This window comes from Plecotus auritus (genome assembly GCF_963455305.1).
Source record: "Plecotus auritus genome assembly, chromosome: 1".
Classification (NCBI taxonomy): domain Eukaryota; kingdom Metazoa; phylum Chordata; class Mammalia; order Chiroptera; family Vespertilionidae; genus Plecotus; species Plecotus auritus.
In genome coordinates, this window is record NC_137770.1 from 70,128,252 (window position 1) to 70,148,673 (window position 20,422).

Here is a 20,422-nt window from a genome sequence, read left to right on the forward strand (position 1 = left end):
CATTTAAGTATGAAAAAAAAAGATAAAGACAAGTGTTTATATCTAAAGAATTTATGGAAGGTGCCCAGGCTATGATGAACTTGGAGCAGGGTCACCGAAAGGACATTTAGCTGTAGTCTTTTCTGATTCATGGCAGGAGTATGCTGGGCTTCTTGCTATGTTCTCACCAAGTCCTGGAGTTCTCTCAGTTGTTTTCCTGTCAGTCCCCCAATACCCAGATCCTCCTCATCCTCTTCTGGCTGGGCAGTGACATTACCAGAAGACGGACCTTGTTTGATAAAGAACTCTTCATGCTGGTCCAAGAGGAGTCCATGTAGCATCCAGGCTGAGAGCTGCTTATACATGACCCCATGACACACGGCCAGGATTCTGAGTTGGGAGAAAAGCAAGACCCTTAGAAGTCCACTTAAAAGAACACTAAGCCCCACAATGGCACAGAGGGTATGCTTTAAACTGCTACAGGATTAACAGAGGCCTGAGAGGCTGATGAGTCACAGGGAAATGACAAAGTAAGCTAAAAATAATTGTGGTATTTTTAATTTAAATGTTTGTGGCTGGACTGATTAAATTTCCAAACTTGTGGCCTACATACTGAAGTCTGAAATATCAGTGACTACTCTGATAGTCTTTTAGGAGAAACACATTTTCTTTCCTCTTTTTGTGTAAATTAAGTTTTAACACTGATATTACTGTTAAAATTAAGTGGACTTACGGGAGTCTCTCTTTGACTAACATAGTATTCAATTTGTTTTATTTTTTGTTGGAATCACATAGGGAGGAGAGTAGATTCAAAATGTAACGGCAGGTATACCTGAACAAGTATGATCCAACAAAATGAAGAAAGGTTGTTAGAGAATGGGATATTTACATGGTCTCAAAGGATCACCACCAGATAACATATTAATTACAAAGGGGAATATGTCCCTCTGAAATGGAGAGATCTGGTGGAAAACACTTAAACCAAATGATCAAACTTTACAACACCAGTAATGGGACAAACTTATTTTCTGTGTCTTCTGATATGATGCAACAGGAAATAATATGACCCATGTAGTATTCTTGCAAAAAAATTTTTAACCTAAATGGAAACATGAAGGAATAATTAGAAAAATCCAGATGGTGGAACATTCTTCAAGACAACTGGTCAGAACTCTTAAAATGACAGTCATCAAAAATTAAAAAAAAGCAAAAGCAAGAAAGCAAAGGAGACTAAAAAGACATGACAACCAAATGCAATATGTGAACACTGGTTGGATCCTGGATTCAAAAAAAGAACAGCTATAAAGAATTATTGGAGGACAACTGAAGAAATTCAGATATAGTTTGGATATTGTTGAATTAATGTTACCTTTCTTAGGTATAATATGGTATTGAGGTTATATAAGAAAAAGGCCCCCCCCCCCCTTATTTTAAAAGGATACAAGCTGACATTAAGGGGTTAACTGTTATTATATTTGTGACCACTTTCAAATCACTCAGCAAAAAATTATGGTATGCATGTGGGTGTTTATATATAAATATATAAATTTACATATACATTTCACAGTTTATATAGACAGAGAAAGAAAAAAATAAATCAAATGTGGCAAAATGTTAACTGGTGAAATTAAAGGGTATACAGGTGTTTATTGTACAGTTCTTTCAACATTTTTGTAGATTTGAAAATTTTCAAAATAACCTGGGAAGAAAAAGAAACTAAAAGAGATTGAGTCTGCTATTTGTAGTATGCAAACTGAATGGAATAGCTCTTTAAAAAATTAAATGGAAAGGCATTTAAATTTTGCACATTGCACTCTGTGGTCTGTAAAATTTGGTCCCTGCAAATATATAACATATATACATCATATTCCATATAATAAAAGCCTAATTTGCAAATTGACCAAACGGTGGAACTAAGGCAGCCGTGGGCAAACTACGGCCCGCGGGCCGGATCTGGCCCGTTCGGCTGTTCTATCCGGCCTGCGGAGCCGAAAGAGCAGAGGGTTCTCTTGCTCTCCCCTCCGCTCCTTCACCAGCAGCAGTGTTAACATGGCAACGTCGGAAATACGGCCGCAGCTCCTTCTTCTGAGTGGGCGGATTTATATCCGCCCATTCAGTAGAAGGAACAACCTCTCAATCTTCCAGAGGCTCCTTGTAATGCCCGCGGACGAGTCCCCCGACATCACCCTGGGAATGCGTAGACACATTATCCTGTTGATGTAGGGAGACACGCCCCTGGAGAGCACAGTATCAGAGCATTAGCTAAAAAGGAGACCAACAACACTGTTCCCACTGAAGTTGATGTTTTAAAGACCAAAAACCTTTCAACCCAGTCTACATTGCCATCTACATCTACGTCCCGGGCATAATTTGGAAGTTGCACTAAAGAAAATGTTTAATTTACTGTTTACACATTTTGTTCTTTTCTATTTTTTTTAGTTTTAAATTATTTTATTATATTTAAGTTTAATTTGAAAGGCTTTTGTACCTTTCCTTTGTTAGGCAATTTTATTTTGCCTTTGCCATCTTCAATATAAGGTATGTTATTGTGCTATGATTCCTCCATTTTTTGAAGTTTCAAATTATAATAATTGGTGTTTACATTCTTCTTGTTAAAATGTTTGAAATGAATAAAACTATTGAAATAAAAAAAAGACCGTACCCTTTTATGTAATGATGTTTACTTTGAATTTTTTTTTTAAATAAATCTTTATTCAGATTATTACAATTATTTCTCCTTTTTCCCCCCATAGCTCCCCTCCACCCATTTCCCACCCCACCTTCTGCCCTTACCTCCCCCCCACTGTCCTCATCCATAGGTGTATGATTTTTGTCCATTCTCTTCATGAACTCCCCATACCCCTTTCCCCCTGAGAGTTATCAGTCCACTCCCTTTCTATGCCCCTGATTCTATTATATTCACCAGATTATTCTGTTCCTCAGGTTTTTAATTCACTTGATTTTTAGGTTCGCTTGTTGATAGATATGTATTTGTTGTTCATAATTTTTCTCTTTACTTTTTTCTTCTTCCTCTTCTTTAAGAATACCTTTCAGCATTTCATATAATACTGGTTTGGTGGTGATGAACTCCTTTAGCTTTTTCTTATCTGTGAAGCTCTTTATCTGCCCTTCAATTCTGAAAGATAGCTTTGCTGGGTAGAGTAATCTTGGTTGTAGGTTCTTGCTATTCATCACATTGAAAATTTCTTGCCACTCCCGTCTGGCCTGCATAGTTTCTGTTGAGAAGTCAGCTGACAGTCGTATGGGTGCTCCCTTGTAGGTAATTAACTGTTTTTCTCTTGCTGCTTTTAATATTCTCTCTTTGTCTTTTGCTCTTGGCATTTTAATTATGATGTGTCTTGGTGTGGTCCTCTTTGGATTCCTTTTGTTTGGGGTTCTGTGGGCTTCCTGGACTTGTAAGTCTATTTCTTTCACCAGGTGGGGGAAGTTTTCAGTCATTATTTCTTCAAATAGGTTTTCAGTATCTTGCTCTCTCTCTTCTTCTGGCACCCCCATAATTCTGATGTTGGTACGCTTGAAGTTGTCCCAGAGTCTTCTTACATTATCTTCAACTTTTTGGATTTTTTTTTTTTGCTTTTTGCTTTTCCGGTTGAGTGTTTTTTGCTTCTTTGTATTTCAATTCTTTTACTTGATTCTTGTGTTCTTCTATTCTGTTTCTGGGTCTCTGTATAATATTTTTTATTTCAGTCAGTGTATGTTTAATTTCTAGTTGGTCCTTTTTCATATCTTCGAGGGTCTCATTATATTTATCGGCCTTTTCTAGGATATTCTTAAAAAGTCTTATAACCGTGGTTTTGAATTCTATATCCAGTCGTTTGTTTTCCTCCATTTCTTTCGTTTGTGATCTGATTCTTTGACCCCGCATTTTCACTGATTCCCTGAGTTGGTAAGGTAGATATTTGTGCTAGGTTTCCAATATGGCCCAGTGGGTCTGCTTCCCCAGTTAACCTGAGGTGGACACTCTTGGTGCACCCCTTTGTGGACTGTGTGTACAGCCTTGTTGTAATTAAGTCTTTATTGTTGTTGGTATCACTGGGAAGAATTGACCTCCGGGCCAGTTGGCTGTAAGGATCAGCTGTGTCTATGCTGGGAGAAGTTCGGTGCTGGAGACAGCCTTATAGGATTAGACTTGCCAAATTGCAATAGCCTCTGTGCTCAGCTTGGATGGGGTGGAGTCTCAGTTTTGGCTTCCTGTCAGCCTTGCCCTTGCGCGCATGTGCGCTTTCAGTCCTCCGCCTTCCCCAGCTCGAGTCTCCGCCTGAGAGTCCAGACTCCCCCCACAAGAGCTTGGGTCCCCAGGGGCTCGCCTGGAACTGGGGTTCACTGCAGTCAGAACTGGGGCTCAGTGCCGTCAGGAGCCTCTGACTCCCTTTCACTAGGGAAAGCCTGTGGCAACCTCCGCAGCCTTTGTGCGCACTGGCACGCGCACGCGCGCTTTCAGTCCTCCGCCTTCCCCGGCTCCCGAGTCTCCGCCCGAGAGTCCAGACTCCCCCACAAGAGCGTGGGTCCCCAGGGGCTCGCCTGGAACTGGGGTTCACTGCAGTCAGAACTGGGGCTCAGTGCAGTCAGAATCCTCTGACTCCCTTCCACTAGGGAAAGCCTGTGGCAACTTCCGCAGCCTTTGTGCGCACTGGCGCATGCGTGCGCGGGCACTTTCAGTCCTCCGCCTTCCCCGGCTCCCGAGTCTCCGCCCGAGAGTCCAGACTCCCCCCGTAAGAGCGTGGGTCCCCAGGGGTTCGCCCGGAACTGGGGTTCAGTGCTGTCAGAACTGGGGTTCAGTGCGGTCGGAAGCTTCCTTCCCCCTTCCGCCAGAGAAAGTCAGCCAGGCTCTCAGCCGCCCTTCCTCTCTGCGCGCACAAAGCCCCTTTGCCGTACCTCCAATTCTCTGTGAGCTTTCCTCTTTCCTTCTAGTTGTAGAATTTTCACTCAGCCAGCTTTCCTGTGGTTCTGGATGGTGTCCGTTCTGTCTTTTAGTTGTAGTTTTGAAATTGTTGTGCGAGGCAGCAGTTTAGGTGTTTACCTATGCCGCCATCTTGGTTTCTCCTTTTACTTTGAATTTATATTAGTTCACACAAACACTCCATCCATGCTTTTGTTCCGGCCCTCCGGTCCAGTTTAAGAACCCATTGTGGCCCTCGAGTCAAAAAGTTTGCCCACCCCTGAACTAAGGCAAAATGACTGGTTGCTATGACATGCACTGACCACCAGGGGGCAGACGCTCAACGAAGGAGCTTCCCCACCAGCGGTCGGCAAACTCATTAGTCAAAAGAGCCAAATATCAACAGTACAACGATTGAAATTTCTTTTGAGAGCCAAATTTTTTAAACTTAAACTTCTTCTAACGCCATTTCTTCAAAATAGACTCGCCCAGGCCGTGGTATTTTGTGGAAGAGCCACACTCAAGGGGCCAAAGAGCCGCATATGGCTCGCGAGCTGCAGTTTGCCGACCATGGCCCTAGCCGGAGCCTGGGTGGCACCAGGCTGGCCAAGGCGGGTGCCAGTGGGGACCTACCCCCTGCCGACTGCCCCGCTGGTCACCCCGCAGAAGGAGGCGACTGGCAGTGGCAGTGGGGGGCGGGGACGGCAAGTGGGCGGCGCCGGGCTGGTGCCAGCAGGGCGCCCCCGCCCCCCCATCGCCCCGCTGGTCAGCCCTGATCGCCAGCCAGGCCTAGGGACCCTACCCATGCACGAATTTTGTGCACCAGGCTGCTAGTTATCTACATAAGATTTTATATTCAACGCATACAACTATAGATTATGTTTATACAAAAAGAAACTAGAGAGGATATACACCAAAAGTTGAATTGGGTGTCTCAAGGGACTACGAAAACAGGTGACTTTTATTTCTTCTCTTTGCATGTCTGTATTTTCTACAATCAAAATTAATTTATTTTATTAGGGAAAAAAGGCACAGTAATAGAGAATTAAGTCCCTAAAACATATTCTGGAAATCTTCCTGCTCTTCTGAGGACTTTCTTGTGTAGTGGTTAAAGTGGAGATTGTTAAGAGTAGGGAGGCACCTCAGAGATCATTGATTTCCAATTTTTTGATCAATGCCACACCCTCTTTTTTCCACACCCTCTTTTTAAGAAATGAGGAAGAAGAGGGGAATAGGATACAAGTCAAATGAGCAGTCTTTCATGAAACTCCATATACATTTAATACAGTTGTAATCATAAGACATACTTTTGCATCCTTTTTTTCAATTAGTGTTATAAAATATTTTTATGTGTTTTTATAGTATGTATAGTGTTAATGGCATTATAGTATATCAAGAGAATATATCTTTAGCTTTCCTCTGCTGCTGGTAATTTTCTAATTTCTTGATATGGTACACAACATTGCAATGAATAATGTTTGTGCATATGGTTATTTTCTTTTGAATACATTTCTTAGAATAAAATTCCTAAAAGTGGTATTATGGGATTATAAAGTATAAACATTTTTAAGGACCTTGATGTGAAAAATACCAGCTAGTCAAAATACACACGTTTAGACACAGCTAGGCATTATCCGGCACAGGTAATGGAAATCCTCCCAGGATGATGAGATCCAAAAATTAAAAGGGTTGCCTCAAGGAAATCTAGTTTTGATACTCAACACTTTATAACCATCTTTTTGCAATTTCTGAGCCACCAAAAGGATTACATGGGCTCCTCTGCTCATGGGTCTTTACTCTCCTGGTCATACCTTTCTGCAGAGGGAAACCTGAGATGACCTGAAAATAAAACCCATGCAGTCAAGTCACTTGACCACCCACCCCTGGCCCCAATCCCCAACTGAACCATGACTTACTTTTCTAGTGCACTTCGAACAGGAGGCAAACCTCCACAGCTGTGTTTGTATACTGTTTCCAGGATCTGACAACCATGAATCTGTGGAAAACACAGCCTTTTCAATCTGGATTCCATTTCAGTAGTTCATGTAGCACAAACTCATATTCTATATTCAATCCAGAGGGTATAATCGAGTAGAGAATGGGGATAACTTGATCATAAGATCCAGGTATAGTTCGATTCTGACTACAATTCCAATGTGTGTGGGGTTTTCCCCACACCACCAAGCAATTCTCAGACACCAGCTGGGGTGTCCTACATTTTTACTTTATTCTGACTCTACTCTGAGATGGCATTACACTCCACAGATTAAGGGCTCAGTCCCATAGACCCTCCATTTCAGAAGCCAATCACAAGCCCAGGTTGTTGCTGTGCTTTTAACTGGCTCTACATCAGAAGTTCCCATGACCCCCTCCCTTGTCTCAATGAATCTGCTAGAGTGGCTCACAGAGCTCAGGAAACCCAGTTATTCACTAGATTACAGTTTTGGTTTTGTTTTTTACCAAGGATATGAAAGGATATGAATCAACAGCCAGATGGAGATACATAGGATGAGGTTCCAAACAAAGGAGCGTCTGTCCCCAGGGAGTTTGGGCCCTGCATGGTGGCACATGGAATCGTTCTGGTTCACCAACCTGGACGGTCTTAGAATCCTGTCCTCTTGGGTTTTTATGGAGGCTTCATCACACAGGCATCATTGATTAAATCATCAGGCACAGGTGATTGAACTCAATTTCCAGGCTCTCCCCACCCCCACTCCCCACAGGTTGGGGGTGGGACTGAAAGTTCCAACTCTCCAATCACATGGTTAGTTCCCCTGGCAACCAGCCAGTATCCTTAAGTGCTGTGCAAAAGTCACCTCATTAACAATGCAGGTGAGCCTGTTAGAGTGGCCATTATCAACAAGACAAACAATAACAAGTGTTGGAGAGGTTGTGGAAAAAAGAGAACCCTCATTCACTGCTGGTAGGAATGTAGACTGGTACAACCACTATGGAAAGCAGTCTGGCGATTCCTCAAAAAATTAAGAATAGAGCTACCATATGACCCAGCAATCCCCTCTCCTGAGTATATACCTGAAAAACTCAAAATCATGTATTCACAAAGATATATGCACCTCTATGTTCACTGCAGCAGTATTTACAGTGGCCAAGACATGCAAACAACCCAAGTGCCCTGTGATAGAGGACTGGATAAAGAAGATGTGGTACATATACACAATGGAATATTACTCAGCCATAAGAAAGGATGAAATAGTGCCATTTGCAACAACATGGATGGACCTTGAGAACATTATGCTAAGTAAAATAAGTTAATCAGAAAAAGCTAAGAACCATGTGATTTCATTCATATGTGGGATATAAAACTGAAACTCATGAACACAAACAGCAGTGTGGTGGTTGCTAGAGGGGAGCGGGTGGGGAAGGAAGGAGGACCTAATATAAGGTGAAAGGAGAAGTTTGACTTTGGTGGTGGGCACACAGTGCAATACACAGATCTTGTAACTTAGAAACCCACACCTGAAACCTGTATGTTCCTGTTGACCAATGTCACCCCAATCAATCTATACTTATAATAGGGTAATATGCAAATTAGTCAGGACACCATCACAGTAACGACCGACTGATCAGCAGGCTGCGGGAGAAGGGAGAAGGCAGAAGGCAGAAGGGAGAAGGCCGGCGCCACAAGAGAAGGCAGAAGGAAGAAGATGAGAAGGCCAGAGCCATGGGAGAAGGGAGAAGGCCAGCACCCTGCGAGAAGGGAGAAGGTGAGAAGGCCGGTGCTGCAGGAGAAGGGAGAAGGTGGCAGTTAGGCAGTTAGGGGGATCAGGCCAGGAGGGGAGTGCAGATAGGCAGTTAGGGGGATCAGGCCAGGAGAGGAGCCCAGATAGGCAGTTAGGGGGATCAGGCTGGCAGGGGAGAGCAGTTAGGCAGTTAGGGCGATCAGGCCAGGAGGGGAGAGCAGTTAGGGGGACCAGGTCAGCAGGGGAGAACAGTTAGGGGGATCAGGCTGGCAGGGGAGAGCAGTTAGGGCCATCAGGCAGGCAGGCAGGTGAGCAGTTAGGAGCCAGTGGTTCTGGATTGCGAGAGGGATCTTGTATTGGGGAGGGTGCAGGCCGGGCTGAGGGACTGCCTCCCCCGTGCACGAATTTTGTGCACTGGGCCTCTAGTTTATAAATATTTTTTAAAAACCCACAAAAACAACCAACCTTTGCTCAGTGGTTAGAGTATTGGCCTGAGGACCACAGGGTCAATTTCTGGTCAAGGGCATGTACTTTGGTTGCAGTTTCCCAGGCCCTGGTAGGGGCATGTGCAGGAGGCAGCCAATCAATGTCTCTCTCTCACACCAAAGTTTCTCTCTCTCTCTCTCTCTTCCCCCTCCTTCCTCCCTTCTACTTTCTCTAAAAATCAATAGAAAAAATCTCCTCAGGTGAGAATTAAAAAAATACACAATTTAAAACAACTCAGGTGAGGTTGATAGGGGTTTCTTATGAATGTCAAGACACCTTTATCACTCTTATCACTTAGGAAATTCCAAGGGTTTTAGGAGCTTTGTGCCACAAACTGTGGAGAGTGGCTACAGCATTTGGACAGGTTCAAGCCTTGGACTAATGGGAGGGCACGGTCCTCTCGTGGCAAAGCCACGTGCAAGTCCCAGCTTGGAGGGCAAAGCCCTCCCAGCACAATTATAGCCAAAGGCTACAGTTGTAAGCTTTACCTCTATGGTCCGAACCTGTGGTCCCACGTGGCTAAGTGATACAGGCTGTGGGAGGTGCAGCAAGTGCTGCCAAAACAAAGCTTGATAGAGTTCAGGTACATGTAATTGAGTAGATTCGAAACTCAGGAGAACATTGTAAATGTCTTGACCACACCCTTACTTTGCCTCATGGAATCTGGCTATAAAATAAAGGCTAGGCTTGCACGTAGTGGCACTGTCTCTCCATCCAAGAGCAGCATCCCACCTAGCCCCAGCTTTATTATCTTGTCTGTCTTCTTTAATCCTTCCCCTCCACCCCCACCCCTCAGGTTCACCCCTGGCTGTGCTGAGCACGGCACAACAAACAATATGAAGACCAAATATGTATTTCTTATTATAAATCAGAATATCATAATGGTTATTCTCTAAGTATGGATTCTACAGCCTCCCTACCCCTCTCCATTTGGCCCCACCTCAAGAACCAGCAGCATCGCCTAGGAACTTATAAGAAATGCAAATTCTTGAGCTCTACTCCAGGCCTCCTGAATCAGACTCTCTGGCATAGGGCCCAGCAACCTGGTTTTAACAATTTGCTTCAGGTGATTATAATGCACAATGAATTTTGAGAAGTACTGCACTAGAGAAACCAGAAACATTTAGTTGAAATTCCAAGCAAAGAGGTAAAGAAATCTCTTTCAGATTAAGGCCTAATTTATACTACTTATAAAGTATACACTTTTCTAAAAATCTGCTCCCTCTTTCTATGCCCTCTGGCTTTCTCTTAAAAAAAAACAACAACCGCTTTATTGATGAATAATTTACATAACATAAAATTCACCCATTTTAAGTGTACTATTCAACAATTTTTAGTAAATTTAGAGCATTGTGCAACCAATGACCATAATCCACTTTCATAACATTTCCATCATTCTAAAAGGATCCCTTTTGCCTGTCTGCAATCATCCCCAGTCTCACCTCCAGCTCATGTTCTTGATCACCTCCGTTTTTCACTGGGTGGAGCCATAGCACACTAGCTTGTCTACCACCCCCCTGCCAGGAAGGAAGGTTTGCCCATCTGCAATCCCTCTGCTCATTTTCCACTCTCCTTCCTGTGGCCAATGGAAGCTCGAAGTCAACTGAAATGTGCAGCTAGACATGGAATCCTTACACTAAATCCAGTCACTGAGAAGGTGCCCTCCAATTTGGGAGATAGATTAGTAGAGTGCAGAAGGTCAGTCTTTGGAGTCAGACAGACGTAGGCTTATAGTCCAGCTCTACCATTTCCTACCATCTGTGTGACCCCAGACAGTTCCTTAACCTATTTGACCCCTTAGAGGACAGAATGTATGTGAAGTACTTAGCACAGTGCCTGGTACATAGCAAGTGCACAATAAAAGCTCGATGTTATATGATGAGACCAAAGAGCACCTCCCCTACTGGCTTTGCTAGCACAGAGTGAATGCAGCAAAATATAAATTTCTGTACTCACAAGGTGAAAAAATGAAGTAGAAACTGGGAAAATTAACTGGCTAACTAGTTATATTCACCAAGGTGAGCACTCCTAATAAGGCAAGGCACAAATATAACAGCTTAAAAACATGAATGAGCTAAATAAACACATTTAATCCATTTGTAAATTCTTCTAATGTGAAATCTCTTCAGAATTATTGATGTTGCCTAGAAAAGACATTCTCCTGACATTGGGAACCCTAACTTTTCAGTGCACTTGATGAAAACTTGTGATAAGAATAGGCATATTTAATAAGTAATAAGCATGTGAGTTTTACCCAATGACCTAATCTTCATAAAACTGTCAACACCCTAACAAGAAACTATTGCCTTCTTTTTTTCTAAGAATTAACTTTTAGCTTCTCCTTAACAACAGTTTTAAATTCTTAGTGCAAAAAGCTCCCACCTCCAAATATTTACAGCATTATTCTCTTATTCAACAGCATTCTTGAGTATGTCTATTAACATTTCCCCCACCTCTGGACCAGAAGGTACTTAGGGGCAAGATCATAGTTTATTTTTGCATTCCTGACACTTAGCATAATACCTAAGCAGATATTGTTACATACATACATACATACATACATGCAAACTACTAAAATCTAGAGTCTTCAAAAAAGAATGTAAGGCAAAAATAATTAAGAATATTTACTTGGTGCTTACTGGAGCAAAAGGAAAAAGAATAATTCTCACCTTTTGACTTTTAATTTGTTCGACTACAACCATCACAGAGGGAAAAAGGAGCTGGAACTGCAAAGTAGAGAATAATTAGGAGGGTCTATAATCAAATACAAGGAAAAAAATTATTTCAGGAAATGCTTTTGTTTCTAAATAATCCCACTTAACAAAGATGGCAATACCATAGAGCAGCCAAGATCCAATATATTTTTTTGTTAATCCTCACCCAAGGATATTTTTCCATTGACTTTTAGAGAGAGTGGAAGGGAGGGGGAGTGACAGAGAGAAAGAAACATCGATGTGAGAGAGACACATTGATTGCCTCCTGCACGCGCCCCAGCAAGGGCCGGGATTGAACCTGCAACCAATTTACAGGAATCAAATCTGGGACCTTTCAGTCTCCAGGATGATGCTCTATCCACTGAGCCAAACTGGCTAGGGCAAGATCCAATATCTTAAGGCAACTTGATATGGGGTTGGTGGCAGATAGAAAGAGAATGGCAGATAGAAGCAGTTTCTATTTCTGAGACTAACAAAACTGTTAATATTGAGGTCAATTTAGAGCATTAATATCAGACATTAAGTTTTAACTAAATTTGGAGCTTTCAAACAATTCTGATCGAGGAAAGCATACAAAATATAAAATGTTGGGCTATTTTAATAGAGAAGGAAAAAAGTTCTCAAAAAATTTCACAAGTTGGATTATTTTAACAGTATCAACAGATTCCAAGGCATTTTGTTATTTGAGCAGCATACCTGATCTAAGGAGTAATTGACATGTGATATGGAGAGATGGGGGTCAGCCAGGAACTGCAACAAGAAACACTGTGATTAGAGCTCCATACAAAATATCTCAAATCTACTTGACCTATGAAAACTAGAATGAAATCTAAGAATGGGCTTAGTGTTAGTTTTAGGCTATTGAGAATTGATGCTTTATAGAAGATTATTAATTCTGATTTTCAGGTGATTAAAAAATCAAAGCTAGGGCTCTTCTTACTCAGGAACCTTTGCCAGGAGCTGCACGCCACTTTGATCATGGCTTGGACAATCACAGAGAATACACTGTACTCTCCAGCCATGTAGAAAATAGCTTACTCCTGACCACCTGACCATATCAAAAGGCATTTCAAATTCATAAACATGCCCTACTCTTCTGTCCCAGACATGTTGTTCCCATATCTCCTCTCTCACCTCTTGTTCCAAATCAAGCAGTGCTTGTCGATAAGGCTGCAAAACTGAGTCCAGACCTGTGCAGAAGGCCCTGAGATAGATTCCATGTAACCCACCTTGGCCCTGCTGAGATGGATGGTGATCCTGAAATCAAAGAGAAATCAACTCTTAGCTCAGACCCTGAAACCTGAAGACATTACCCTTTATCAGTGGTATTGTTTTTGCTTAAGTAATTTCATATCAAAGAGTTGCTTCAGTGAGAGGAAAGCCCAACTGAAGAGACAGATTTTGAGTTCTGACCTTTTAAAATGTGGTGTTTTAATTTTCCAAGCAGCTCAGATGTTACAACCAGGTGAGTCTATATTGTTAGTGGAGATTTTTCTACAACTCAATTTTAACCTTATAAGTTCCAGCTTAAAGCCTTTTGGTGGTTTACCACTGTCCAGAATAATATTTAAACTCCCCTACATGGCATGCAATGACTTCTGCATTCTGGCCCTTACCTCTCTGCAAAATTATTTTACTGTGTGTGTTAAACTTCACATCCTCATTTCCAAACTACCCACAGGTCACCAAATGTGCCTTGCTTCTATTTCTTAGTCCTGTGAATTTGGATGTGTTCTACTTATAACTGTATATTCATCTTTTTTCTTTCTGTTAATCATCACCAGAGGATATTTTTTCCACTGATTTTTAGAGATCATAGAAGGGAAAGTGTGTGTGTGTGTGTGTGTGTGTGTGTGTGTGTGTGTGTGTAAAAGAGAGAGAGAGAGAGAGAGAGAGAGAGAGATTGCTTCCCATATGCACCCCTGGTCGGGGCGAGGGATCAAACCTCCAACCTAGGTACATGCCCTTGATTGGAAATTGAACCCTTGACCCTTCAGTGTGCAGGCTGACACTAACCACGGAGCTCACCGGCCAGGGCTGTATACTCATCCTTGGGAAAATACCTACTCTTCCTTCAGGATCCAACTCAAGCATCCCTTCTCTGCAAAGCCATTCCTAACTCTCTCCAGGGAGTCAACAGCTTCCCCCTTTCTTGCTTTCATAGTATCTTTACTTAGTGCTGGAATTGTACTTTTGTCACTAGACCAAAAGCTTCATGAAACAAGGTCCCACATTTTATTCATCTTTGGTTTTAGCTCCTAGCACAGTTCTTTGAACACAGAGGGAAATACAGGGTGTCCCCAAAAATGTATACACACTCTGAAGAATTATTAATTCCAATAGGTTAAATCTGAAAAGAAAGTAACATCAATTGAGCTATCAGCTGTCAAAATGTATATACAATTTTGGGGGACACCCTGTATTTACTGAATAAGTAAAATGATCTCAATCCTGTTCTAACATCCCTTCTCCTGCCTAGTATGGCAACTCATCTGAACATGAATCTTATAGCCAACAAGGGGAGTTATAAGACTCTCACCAGGAGGCTATTTACAAATATGCTTGTCTTTCAGGAAATCTGCAATTTTTTGTAAGACCTTCTTCTATAGTTTTATATGAGAAATTGTGGTTAACAGTTGACTAGAGGTCACAATGACTAGCCTCTATGGCTATGTACTAATTTGGATAATTGGACTCTGATGGTGGTAGGTACAAGAGCAGAATTCAGCAAAAATGTGGTAGGAAGTTTGGGCTCAGGGATTATAGGGTACAGTGTAGCCAGAGGATGCTGCAAAGGATACTAGTAGTTCCTGGATGTAAATGTTCACAGCTCTAAGAACAGCATTGGCACAGGGTGAAATAGACCAGACTGGCTTGCAACCAGTCAATTTTGTTTTGATCTTGTGTCATTCCAGATAACTGAATGTCTTCATTTATTACAAAATAAAAGAGAAAATGAGTATACTTTTCCAAAAAAAGAGGTACCACCGACATGTTTAGAACTGGGAAAGTATGAATTCACATATCATATAAGATGAAACCCACATAGTCACACGAATATAGAAAAGATTTTTTTCTTTTAGGTATTATATACAAAAAAATCAATATTCTTAATATTAATAATGTACAGCTACATTATGTTAATAATGTAATTAATATAATAGTCTTAATACAGTTAATGTGATATATATAATTAATATAATAGAATGCATATTAACATAGATATAAAGTTCATCTATATCAATCTATGTATAGATTCCAACTTTGATAATTATGTGTACTCTCTTAATATGATCTCAAAGCAAACTACCATTGATTGGATTTTAAAATCATGTTTAGCTTATGTCTTTTCTTTGCAATAAATTCAGTTTAAGTGAACCAGAAACTCTGTCCCAGAGATGAAAACATAAGGCATTATCCTCCAACTCTTTTGCCCCACAGATTACCACCTGTGAACCCCTAGGAAAAAAGACATCTACAAGAAGGGCTCCTGGTGACTAAGTGGGCTCAAATTTAAAAAACAACAACAATAACAAAAATCAGACCCTAGCAGCCATTTCTACACAGGGGCCTCACGCAAACTGCACTTCCAAGGAAGCCTGAGCTAAACTGCCTACCTGTACTGTATTTCTGTCATCTGAGCCAGTCCTTACAAAAGGGTCCTGGAATCCTATTTCAACCAACAGAAGTGAGGCTTTCCCTATCCAATCAGAGTGGCTCTATTCTGACCAATCAGGACAGTACCTTTTGGGCCAATCGAATTGTGAGGATTCAGAGCCATCATTTGCATGAAGATGGACCATCAGGGACTAGGGACAGGGACTTCTGTCCTTATAAGCCAGCTCCCCTCTGGCTCAGAGAGCATACTTTCTTTAAACGGAATTTTTAAAAAAGTATTTATTAATTGATTGATTGATTATAGAGAGAGAGGAAGGGAAAGAGGAGGAGGGAGGGAGAGATACATCCATTTGTTGCTCCACTTATTTATGCATTCATTGGTTGATTCTTTTTTTTTTCCTGTATTCCACAACTTTATGAGGCTGAAATTTGAATTTCACATAATTTTCACACAATGTTATTCTTCTTTTGATTTTTTTATTGTTTAAAGTATTACATGTCTCCTTTTTCCCCTGATTAACCGCCCCCACCACTCCCACCCCTGTGGTCAAGCCCCCACCACCTCAGTGTCTGTGTCAATTGGTTGCTAATGCATACAGGTCCTTTGGCTGATCTCTAACCCCATCCCCCTGCCTTCTCCCTGAGGATGGACAGTCTGCTCAGTGCCACCTTGTCTCTGGATCCATTTTTGTTCATCACTTTATGTTCATCATTATATCCCACATGAGCGCGATCATGTGGTATTTATCTTTCTCCAACTGGCTTATTTCACTTAGCATAATGCTCTCCAGTTCCATCCATGCTGTTGCAAATGATAAAAGTTCCTTCTTTTTTATAGCGGCATAATATTCCATTGTGTAGATGAAGCACAGTTTTTTAATCCATTCATCTGCTGATGGGCACTTAAGCAGTTTACAAATCTTAGCTATTATAAATTATGCTGCCATAAACATAGGGGTGCATATATCCTTTCTGACTGGTGTTTCTGATTCCTTGGGATATACTCCTAGAAGTGGTATTACTGGGTCAAATGGGAGTTCCATTTTTAGTTTTTTGAGGAAACTCCATACTGTTCTCCACAGTGGCTGCACCAGTCTGCATTCCCACCAGCAGTGCACGAGGGTTCCTTTTTCACCACATTCTCGCCAGCACTTGTCGTTTGTTGATGATAGCCATTCTGAAAGGTGTGAGATGGTAACTCATTGTTGTTTTGATTTGCATCTCTTGGATGATTAGTGACTTTGAGCATGTTTTCATATGTCTCTCAGCCCTCCTTATGTCCTCTTTTGAAAAGTATCTATTTAGATCTGTTGCCATTTTTTGATTGGATTATCTTCCTTTTGTTATGTTGTATGAATTCGCTGTAAATTTTGGACATTAAACCCTTATCTGAAATAGCATTGGCAAATATGTTCTCCCATGCAGTGAGCTTTCTTGTTGTTTTGTTGATAGTTTCTTTTGTTGTGTAGAAGCTTTTTATTTTGATATAGTCCCATTTTCTCCCTAGTTTCCATTGCCCTAAGAGCTGTATCAGTAAAGATATTGCTACAACATACAGTATGTCTGATATTTTGCTGCCTATGGAGTCTTCTAAGATTTTTATGGTTTCCCGTCATACATTTAAGACCTTTAACCATTTTGAGTTTGTTTTTGTGTATGGTGTAAGTTGGTGGCCTAGTTTCATTTTTTTTTTTTTGCATGTATCTGACCAATTTCCCAGCACCATTTATTGAAGAGACTGTCTTGACTCCATTGTATGCTCTTGCCTCCTTTGTCAAATATATATATTTTTTAAAATATATTTTATTGATTTTTTACAGAGAGGAAGGGAGAGGGATAGAGAGTTAGAAACATCAATGAGAGAGAAACATCGATCAGCTGCCTCCTGCACACCTCCTACTGGGGATGTGCCCGCAACCAAGGTACGTGCCCTTGACCGGAATCGAACCTGGGACCCTTCAGTCCACAGGCTGATGCTCTATCCACTAAGCCAAACCGGTGTCGGCTCCTTTGTCAAATATTAATTGAGCATAATGGCTTGGGTCTATTTCTGGGTTCTCTGTTCTGTTCCATTGGTCTATATGTCTGTTCTTGTGCCAGTACCAGGCAATTTTGAGAACTGGGGCTTTGTTCTTCTTTCTCAGGATTGCTGTGGCTATTCGGGTTTTTTGTTTTATTCCAAATGAATTTTTGGAGTTTGTTCTAGGTCTGTAAAATATGCCGTTGGTATTTTAATGGGGATTGCATTAAATCTATAGATTGCTTTGGGTAGTATGGACATTTTAATGATGTTGATTCTACTAATCCATTAACACGGTATATTCTTCCATTTGTTTATGTCTTCCTCTACCTCTTTTTTCAATGTTCTGTACTTTTCCGGGTATAGGTCTTTTTCTTCCTTAGTTAAGTTTATTCCTAGGCATCTTAAATTTTTTGTTGCAATGGTAAATGGGATTGTTTTTAAAGTTTCTCTTTCTTTGAGTTCATTGTTGGTGTATAAAAAAGCCATTGATTTCTTGGTGTTGATTTTGTATTCTGCTATATTGCCGAATTCATTTATTAGGTCTAGTAGTTTTTTATGGAGTCTTTGGGGTTTTCTATATACAATATCATGTCATTTGTGAATAAGAACAGTTTACTTCTTCTTTTCCAATTTGGATGCCTTTTATTTCTTCTTCTTGTCTGATCGCTATGGCTAGCACTTCCAGTACTATATTGAACATGAGTGGTGAGAGTGGGCATCCCTGTCTTGTTCCTGTTCTTAAGGGAAATGCTTTTAGTTTTTGCCAATTGAGTATGATGTTGGCTGTAGGTTTGTCATATAAGGCTTTTATTATGTTGAGGTATGATCCCTCTACTCCAACTCTGCTGAGAGTTTTTATCAAGAAAGGGTGCAGGATTTTGTCAAATGCTTTTTCTGCATTGATTGATATGATTATGTGATTTTTGACTCTCAGTTTGTTTATGTGATGTATCACATTTATTGCTTTGCAGATATTGTACCATCCTTGCATCCCCGGAATAAATCCCGCTTGGTCATGGTGTATGATCTTTCTGATATACTGCTGGATCCGATTTGCTAGAATTATGTTGAGGATTTTAGCATTTATGTTCATCAGGGATATTGGCCTGTAGTTCTCTTTTTTTGTGGTGTCTTAATCTGGTTTTGGGATTAGGGTAATGCTAGCTTCATAGAAAGAGCCTGGAAGTGTGCCTTCCTCTTGAATTTTTTGGAACAGTCTGAGGAGGATAAATTTTACTTCTTCTATGAATGCTTGGTAGAACTCCCCTGTAAAGCTGTCCAGACCAGGGCCTTTGTTTGCCGGAAGATTTTTGATTACTGTTTCAATTTCTTCAGTAGTTATTAGGCTATTAAGATTTTTTTATTCTTCCTGATTGGTGAGCCTGGATAGAGGTTCATCAATTTTGTTTATCCCTTCAGAGAACCAGCTCTTGGTTTTATTGATCTTTTGTGTTGTTGTTTTTTTGGTCTCTATGTTGTTTATCTCTGCTCTGATATTTATTATTTCCTTCCTTCTGCTTACTCTGGGCTTTTCTTACTGCTAATTCTTTGAGTTAGAGTTAGATAATTTATTATCATTTTTTTTTTTTTTTTTTGGGTAGGTCTGTAGAGCTATGAATTTCCCTCTCAAGACTGCTTTCACTGTGTCCCATAGATTTTGGATTATTGTGTTTTCACTGTCATTTGTTGCGAGGATGCTTTTTATTTCTTCTTTGATCTCTTTGGTAACCCAATCATTATTTAATAACATGCTATTTAGCCTCCAAGTGTTTGAATTTTTTTTATTGTTTTTATTGTAGTTGATTTCTAATTGTATGCCATTGTGGTCTGAGAAGATGCTTGACATGATTTCTATCTTCTTGAATTTGAAGAGACTTTGCCTGTGTCCCAATATGTGGTCTATATTTGAAAATGTCCCATGTGCACTTCAGAAGAATGTATATTCTGCAGCTTTGGGGTAAAATGTTCTGAAGATGTCAACCAAGTCCATCTGATCTAGTGAGTCATTTAGGATTGATGTTTCTTTGCTAATTTTTTGTTTGGAGGATTTATCCAGTGGTGTCAAAGTCCCCTACTATGACTGTATTGCTGTTGATCTCTCCCTTGATATCTTCCAGATTTTTAAAATGTATTTGGGTGCTCCTGTATTGGGTGCATATATGTTTACCAGAGTTACATCCTCTTGTTGAATTGCTCCCTTTAGTATTATGAAGTGGCCTTCCTTATCTCTTGTTATGGCCTTCACTTTGAGGTCTAATTTGTCAGATATAAGTATTGCTACCCTGGTATTTTTTTCATTTCCATTCGCCTGAAAAATTTTTTTCTACCCCTTTACTATCAGTCTGTGTGAGTCCTTCGTTCTGAGGTGGGTCTCTCTTTTTTTAAAAAAAAAAAAAATCTTTATTCAGACTATTACAATTGTTTCTCCTTTTTCCCCCATAGCTCCCCTCCACCCGGTTCCCACCCCACCTTCTGCCCTTACCTCCCCCACACTGTCCTCATCCATAGGTGTATGATTTTTGTCCAGTCTTTTCCTGAACGTCCCCATACCCCTTTCCCCCTGAGAATTATCAGTCCACTCCCTTTCTATGCCCCTGATTCTATTATATTCACCAGATTATTCTGTTCCTCAGGTTTTTAATTCACTTGATTTTTAGGTTCACTTGTTGATAGATATGTATTTGTTGTTCATAATTTTTCTCTTTACTTTTTTCTTCTTCCTCTTCTTTAAGAATACCTTTCAGCATTTCATATAATACTGGTTTGGTGGTGATGAACTCCTTTAGCTTTTTCTTATCTGTGAAGCTCTTTATCTGCCCTTCAGTTCTGAATGATAGCTTTGCTGGGTAGAGTAATCTTGGTTGTAGCTTCTTGCTATTCATCACTTTGAAAATTTCTTGCCACTCCCGTCTGGCCTGCATAGTTTCTGTTGAGAAATCAGCTGACAATCGTATGGGTGCTCCCTTGTAGGTAATTAACTGTTTTTCTCTTGCTGCTTTTA

The 20,422-nt window shown here is 40.8% G+C and overlaps 1 protein-coding gene across 1 annotated transcript in view; it reads right to left on the bottom strand.

The window, feature by feature from the left end:
* The window catches only part of TUBGCP4 (tubulin gamma complex component 4), a 51,627-nt gene that overhangs the window by 20,621 nt on the left and 10,584 nt on the right, over positions 1–20,422 (bottom strand). The window contains exons 3-7 of the mRNA XM_080674622.1: positions 12,915–13,037; positions 12,477–12,530; positions 11,736–11,792; positions 6,796–6,875; positions 168–369 (exon numbers count right to left, since the gene is read on the bottom strand). Of these exons, the coding sequence (XP_080530748.1) occupies positions 168–369; positions 6,796–6,875; positions 11,736–11,792; positions 12,477–12,530; positions 12,915–13,037 (516 nt within the window). The remainder of the gene's footprint in view (positions 1–167; positions 370–6,795; positions 6,876–11,735; positions 11,793–12,476; positions 12,531–12,914; positions 13,038–20,422) is intronic.